General features: G+C 39.8%; 1 protein-coding gene across 1 annotated transcript in view; it reads left to right on the plus strand.

Annotated features, from left to right (window-relative positions):
- The window catches only part of prr14 (proline rich 14), a 29,700-nt gene that overhangs the window by 17,742 nt on the left and 4,329 nt on the right, over nucleotides 1-7,629 (plus strand). The window contains exons 7-9 of the mRNA XM_057861364.1: nucleotides 4,290-4,431; nucleotides 4,498-4,607; nucleotides 4,678-4,746. Of these exons, the coding sequence (XP_057717347.1) occupies nucleotides 4,290-4,431; nucleotides 4,498-4,607; nucleotides 4,678-4,746 (321 nt within the window). The remainder of the gene's footprint in view (nucleotides 1-4,289; nucleotides 4,432-4,497; nucleotides 4,608-4,677; nucleotides 4,747-7,629) is intronic.

Below are 7,629 nucleotides of genomic sequence, written 5' to 3' on the forward strand. Positions count from 1 at the left end.
GAATTTATACTACTGTTTCCTTGTAGCTCCTAGCTAAAATACAGTGCCTTCCATAATTATTGGCACCCCTGGTTAAGATGTGTTTTTTAGTTTCTAATATTTTTTTTTCTAAATAATATGGGACCTTTATGGGAAAAAAAAGAGAAAAATCCAACCTTCAATACAAGTGCATTTATTCAGTGGGGAAAAGATCCCACGTAAAAAAATAATTATTTGACATTAAATAATGTGTGTCACAATTATTAGCACCCCTGGTGTTAATACTTTGTACAACCCCCTTTTGCCAACAAAACAGCACAAAAATATTAGAAGCTAAAAAACACATCTTAACCAGGGGTGCCAATAATTATGGAGGGCACTGTACATGTATATAAAGTGCGTAGCGGCTCAAAGCTACCTTACCTCTACGTAATATTTGTTTTTTCTCGTTTTGTCATATTTATGCGTTCAAGCTTCATCTACACCCAGTGAACGTGTGTTCTCCACTGCAGGAGACACTATCTGTCCAGAACGCTCACGCTTACTGCCTGAGAAGGCAGATATGATCATATTCCGCAACAAAAGCGGTTTGATTTTATACACTACCTGCTGTTAATCTGGACTGGGTTTTACAAGTTGTTTTTTTGTTTGTTTGTTTGTTTGTTTTTATTTGATATTCTGCACCAGGTTAGCCCATTAGTGGGAGCTCAATAACATGTAAAGATGCCTGCAACATACAAAACATAGGCAAAATAATATGTGTTAATGTTTTCTAAGTGAGCTTTTGAAAAATAGTCTCTGTGAAAGTGCACTGCTGTGGAAAGAAACTTATCATATTCAAGTTCAAAGACTGATATTAATGTAAGAGTTAAAAATAGACCCAATGGGAAATTTATAGTTAATTGAAAGTTCATATAATTTGAAAATAATCGAGAAGTTAAGAAAATAATATAAACTATGGAATTTTTTTACCCTGCCTATTAAAAGAATCGAGATTCGTTTGGAGCCGGAACCGGAACAGTTCAAATTCAAACGATGCCCAACCCTAGTATAGACCCTACCCACGTGACGTCACAACTCCGCTCTCCTGAATGGTACCGCCCACTTGTCCGTCAAAACATAGTGTTAACCTGTTACGGCTACGTACATTTCTCCTATTTACGGTGTGTTTTTCTGCTCCTTAACATTAATAATCAAAATGGTGAAGGCGTGTGTGGCTGTTGGTTGCACTAACAGAGAAGATGGAAGGAGAGACTTGAAGTTTTACCGTATTCCGAGGGATCCAAAGAGAGCGAAATGGACGGCTGCAATTCGACGTGAAAACTGGGCACCAAAAAATCACCCCAGACTATGTAGTAGTCATTTTATATCCGGTAAGATGCATTTAAGATATACTTAGAGGGTTTTGGGCTGACAAATAACCACAATTAAGATCATTGCGAGGCTAATCGCCGACAACATACGACATAGTACGACATAGTTTCAAATTCAAGATGTTTGTGACTTCCCTTTCTTCCACCATTGTTATTTTTTGAATAATATTTAGCTGGTACCAAGTGAAAGAAACTGGCCTCGTCTACGGGGCTGACAAATAACCACAATTAACATCATTGCGAGGCTAATCGCCGACAACATACGACGTAGTACGACATAGTTTTAAATTCAAGATGTTTGTGACTTCCCTTTCTTCCACCATCGTTATTTTTTGAATAATATTTAGCTGGTACCAAGTGAAAGAAACTGGCCTCGTCTACGGGGCTGACAAATAACCACAATTAAGATCATTGCTAGGCTAATCGCCGACAACATACACGTATGTATGTAGTGAGAGTGCTATCGCTAAACCATATAATCATTAAAAGCCTTAACTCCATTGACAAACGACATGAAATACATTAGACTTGACAGTGGATGTTAGCAATAACAAAAGATTTTGAATTGAAAATTTCGTAACTCACCTTTCCAAGCACAAGATAGATTCCTGCCGAATTTTCGTGGACGAGGACCTGTTTCACCCAACCAGCAACGAAGTATTTATAAGCCTCCAAGCTCTTGAAGTTTTTCATATTTTCGTGAGAATAGGCTGATTTAGTGTGGACAAGATAATTGTAAATATCTGCGTAGCAGATGTCAGGCAGACAGGGCGAAGACAGTGGGTCGAAAAACATCGATTTGGGCATCAAATATGGATCTGGCGACTGTATAGAACGAAGCTTTTCCTCATAACGCCTTTTATGCAACAGATCCAGTGAGTTTGCGGCATCAGAAAGCACCGGGTCTTCCATGAAATGCATTTTAAATTCCGCCATCAATTGAAAACAATGCTAATACAGAGTCAAAATGACGGACAAGTGGGCGGAACCATACAGCGAGCACGTGGTTTTGTGACGTGGGTGGGTAGGGTCTATTCGGTTACGTTATGTAGTCTGTTATGTTTGTTTGTCTATGTTTTTGTTCCAAGATAACTCTGTTATGGTGAAATTCTTTTCTGACCTCTGTGACCTTGGACCTCATAACCCCCAAATGAATCACCTCTTTGTTTCACATTACAAACATACCCTGTGAGTTAGTTCATCCCTTCTTTCGTTCTTGCGTTATCTTGAACACAAAAACAAAACCAAGGAAACATCAACAACCTATTTAATAAATTTACTCATTGACCGCCATAGACATCTAATCCATTTGGACTGGGGTAGGCAGTGGTCGAACGATTGTTGTCATACCCCACGGTCTAAATGCCTAAAAGGTGCTTCCAAAAAGAGCCTTAGTTTCAAAAGAGACGACAATGCAAAACTTGGTATACAGGCATACACTCACCGGCCACTTTATTAGGTACACCTGTCCAACTGCTCGTTAACACTTAATTTCTAATCGGCCAATCACATGGCAGCAACTCAGTGCATTTAGGCATGTAGACATGGTTTAAGACAATCTCCTGCAGTTCAAAATTGAGCATCAGTATGGGGAAGAAAGGTGATTTGAGTGACTTTGAACGTGGCATGGTTGTTGGTGCCAGAAGGGCTGGTCTGAGTATTTCAAAAACTGCTGATCTACTGGGATTTTCACGCACAACCATCTCTAGGGTTTACAGAGAATGGTCCGAAAAAGAAAAAATATCCAGTGAGCGGCAGTTCTGTGGGCGGGAATGCCTTATTGATGCCGGAGGTCAGAGGAGAATGGCCAGATTGGTTCGAGCTGATAGAAAGGCAACAGTGACTCAAATAACCACCCGTTACAACCAAGGTAGGCAGAAGAGCATCTCTGAACGCACAGTACGTCGAACTTTGAGGCAGATGGGCTACAGCAGCAGAAGACCACGCGGGGTGCCACTCCGTTCAGCTAAGAACAGGAAACTGAGGCTACAATTTGCACAAGCTCATCGAAATTTGACAATAGAAGATTGGAAAAACGTTGCCTGGTCTGATGAGTCTCGATTTCTGCTGCGACATTCGGATGGTAGGGTCAGAATTTGGCGTCAACAACATGAAAGCATGGATCCATCCTGCCTTGTATCAACGGTTCAGGCTGGTGGTGGTGTAATGGTGTGGGGAATATTTTCTTGGCACTCTTTGGGCCCCTTGGTACCAATTGAGCATCGTTGGAACGCCACAGCTTACCGGAGTATTGTTGCTGACCATGTCCATCCCTTTATGACCACAATGTACCTAACTTCTGATGGCTACTTTCAGCAGGATAATGCGCCACGTCATAAAGGTGGAATCATCTCAGACTGGTTTCTTGAACATGACAATGAGTTCACTATACTCAAATGACCTCCACAGTCACCAGATCTCAATCAATAGAGCATCTTTGGGATGTGGTGGAACGGGAGATTCGCATCATGGATGTGCAGCCGACAAATCTGCACCAACTATGTGATGCCATCATGTCAATATGGACCAAACTCTCTGAGGAATGCTTCCAGCACTTGTTGAATCTATGCCACGAAGAATTGAGGCAGTTCTGAAGGCAAAAGGGGGTCCAACCCGTTACTAGCATGGTGTACCTAATAAAGTGGCCGGTGAGTGTATAGTGAATGCTGACTGGGCAGCTGATACTAGCGACAGGCGCAGTACTTCAGGATACTGTGTTTTCTTGAGCAAGAATAGGTCTCCAATTTCTTGGAAAACAAAGAAACAACCTACAGTCGCACTATCTACCTGTAAAGCTGAATATATGGCACTAGCTTCAACCATACAAGAATGCATATATTTAAAACCACAACTAGTTAGCATTGATCATTATCAGTATACTCAAACAACTGTACACGATGACAAGCTTCTGGTGTTTCAATGGGTGTTTCTCGACAGCACGAGTCAGTTGGCGGACGAGCTCGACGGAAGAACGTGTAGCGAGGAATACTATGAGGACACAGGTCCCTCCGGTCAAGAGTTTGATGAAGCGACAGCGGCGCTGCGGGAAGAAAAATCTCTGTCCGACTTTGAGTTGAAGGTGGGTAGTGTCACCGTCTCAGTCACAGTGCGACTAATGGAGATTTGCTTGTTGTTGCCCTCGCAGACGTCGCAGAAGCACGAGCAAGGCGGCAAGGTGTCGTCCATTCGCATCCGGAGGGCCCTGCCTAAACCTCAGAACAACCTGACGCCCATGGGCCTCCCCAAAGCTGTCAGGTGGGTGCGCATGCGTCGCTGTCTTGTTTAGTCATGCAAATTTTTCTTTGTTTTGTATTTCTTTTTACAGGCTGAAGAAGAAGCAGTTCAGCTTGGAGGAAATTTACACCAACAAGAACTTTAGCAAACCTCCAGAAAGGTGAGCTCAAACAAATACAGTTTGGGTGTCATTAGTGCAAATTTTCAAATGGTGTCATCCATTTTAAAAGGGATGAGTGAAAGCCTGCGTTTTATGTCATCACATTTCCTTCCATGCGCAGACGTAATATATTGATTGCAACTCTACTGGCTCAGAAAGTCACCAATGAATATTAATTAGGATGATTAATCGTGCTTAGTGTGAAGGCAATCTTGGGGGAAAAAATCAGTGTACTGATCAGCTACTACCTAGATTCAGTTTCATTGAGAAGACCAAGAACCTGTTTATTGAGCAATATTTAGGCATGAAGATTTCTCACCTTTCGGCAAAATTCGCCCTTTTGAAGTAAAAAAGGGTGACCTATGTGAATTGTGTAGATCCGCAAACTTTTATATTTATTTGTACATAACGTTTTAATGTAGGGCTGCAGCTATCGATTATTTCAGTAATCGATTAATCAATGAACTAGTAAGTTGGAATAATCAAGTAAGGAACATAAAAAAATTAACCCACCTGAGCTGAGCCTCAAACGGTATAAATAAATGAGGATCTAGGTTTTCCATTATTAAAGGTATTAAAAGTATTAAATTAGCTGTCGTAAGTCTGGAAATTTTTCACTGTGGTTTTAATTTTCAAGAACATCTCAGTGCAACCTAAATTATATCCGTGACGAAGTTTTTTTTTTTTTTTTTTTTTCTAATCCATAACGAAGATGACGCGTAGAATTTTTACGATGCACTGCACCTCGTGCGTGCGCGCCGTTACCATCAACATCACAACAGCAGGCAATCGCACAGTACCAGGCCCGGAGTGGCTAATCGGGAGAACCAGGACAGTTCCCGGTGGGCCGGCCTGACGTTTGGGCCGGTCGTAATACACGTTTTTAACGAAGCTTTCAGTTAAACTATTTACTAACGGCATCACGCAACTTCGCGATAAATTCTGGCCCTTCTAGCATTCCATAGTTTGAAATTCGATACCCCGCAACAGGCCCCCGACTCATTCTCCAATGCCGCCAGCTCTGCCTCTGGGAAAGAGTATCATGATATCCTGTTGACTTGATTCTGGAAAAACTTAATTTTTGGTTTTAATGGCCGAAATAGGGCACGTTGAGGCAGCATGAAGAGTGTGAACCCGTCTGGCTGTTGGCGCGACCCATTATCGTTGTTTTTGAGCATGTTTGGATAAAGGTACAGCGATAAACTGTAAATGAACATGCGGAATGAAATATTTTTCATGAGAGCACCACTAAAACTTCCACCATGGAGGCTTCAGGCACTATTTTTGGGCACAAAGACTGAGGATTGGGGTGAAATCCACGTTCTCAGGCAAAACATAAGTTGGGCATTTTAACCCAAAACATTGCACTCTGAGGTGGACTGATGAGCGTAAACTACCCTGAAATACACAGGTGTCTGAACTGTATAAGTGCATTGGGAGACAGCCGTTTTGGTGAGTTCAATTACTCTTTCAATCAATCATTCAATCTTTCACATTTATTGCGGTAATTTTATGTCATGAATAATATGAAAACACTCATAAGTAATGATATATTACATTAATTTTTTATTTATTTAAACGATATACAGTACGCACCCAAAATTTTGAATATCAAGTAAAAGTTGTTTTATTTTGGTAGATTAAACCAACAAAATTGAGTATGTCAATTTGCATGTACCACAAACCAAAAAAAAAAAAATAATGAATATGATGAAAAGCTTCAGTTTTGTACACACTTGCCACATGTGTAATTCAAAACACCTGCAAAAGGTTCATTCTTTAAAAAGTCAGTCTAATATAAAATAAAATTATAGCTAGTACCCCAAAAATAAAATGGTAACTTCACACAGAACCTGCGCTTGAGCCCTTGAGAACTGTCAGTAGACATGCTCTTCCTCTGTGCCTCCCTTTTTACAAGTTATTTGGGGAAAATTCATATTTGATTCATCTTTACAAGTGTAAAGGAAAACTCTCTTCTTGTTTCTAATGAGGCTTAAATTTGATGAACTCCTGTGCTAATAGGTGTATTTAGAAATTGAAATAGATAATTTATGCATTTTAAAAAAGTTAACTATTGACAGCATGCGATTAGTCGCGATTTTAAAAAAAATTAATCGCTTGACAGCACGATTATTATTATAATATTTTAATAAGGTAGGTCATGACATAAAGAGGGCCGGTCTGTGGCACAAAACTTTTTGTTTTAATTGTTTCTTCAATTAATGTGCATTCTTTTGTCAAACACACTTAGTAATTGAGATTAAATTTGATGTTCAGTGCTTTATTTTTTTTAAATGATTAAATATTTATCTAAATAATGGGTGCGAGAAAAGTATTAATTTTCAGCTGAAATGGCATTAAAAAAGGTCTTAAAAGTCTTGAATTTAGATTTATTAATCCTGGGGGGACCCTGTTCACCAAAAGAACAATTGGCTAACTTGCATAGCAAAAGTCCGCTAGTTTAATTGCTATAGAATGCTACCCCCCCCCCCCCCCAATGCTTTTAACAAATGGTTCAAACACATATTCCCACAAAAACTGTTAAATATACCTATAAACTAAATTACGAATGCATTAAAAAATATCAGCTGAAACAAAAACTTAGCTTTTATGTTGGTCTTAATGGGGAGCAGTTGGATTCAGCCATGTGAAATGAGTTATGTTATATTCACTGTTGCCAATGAAGGGCAGTGTATCCCACCAGATCATAAAACTAAATGCAAACACTTTCAAAACCAACCATTACAATGGTAAATAGTAAATGGTGTTATACTTATATAGCGCTTTTCCACCTTCCGAGGCGCTCAATGCCACTTTTAACAAATACTTGAAGCTGCAAAATTTAATTTGAATCTTTTTTTTTTCTAGTTGAATTACTCGAGT

This window comes from Corythoichthys intestinalis, chromosome 16 (assembly GCF_030265065.1).
Source record: "Corythoichthys intestinalis isolate RoL2023-P3 chromosome 16, ASM3026506v1, whole genome shotgun sequence".
In the NCBI taxonomy this organism is placed as follows: domain Eukaryota; kingdom Metazoa; phylum Chordata; class Actinopteri; order Syngnathiformes; family Syngnathidae; genus Corythoichthys; species Corythoichthys intestinalis.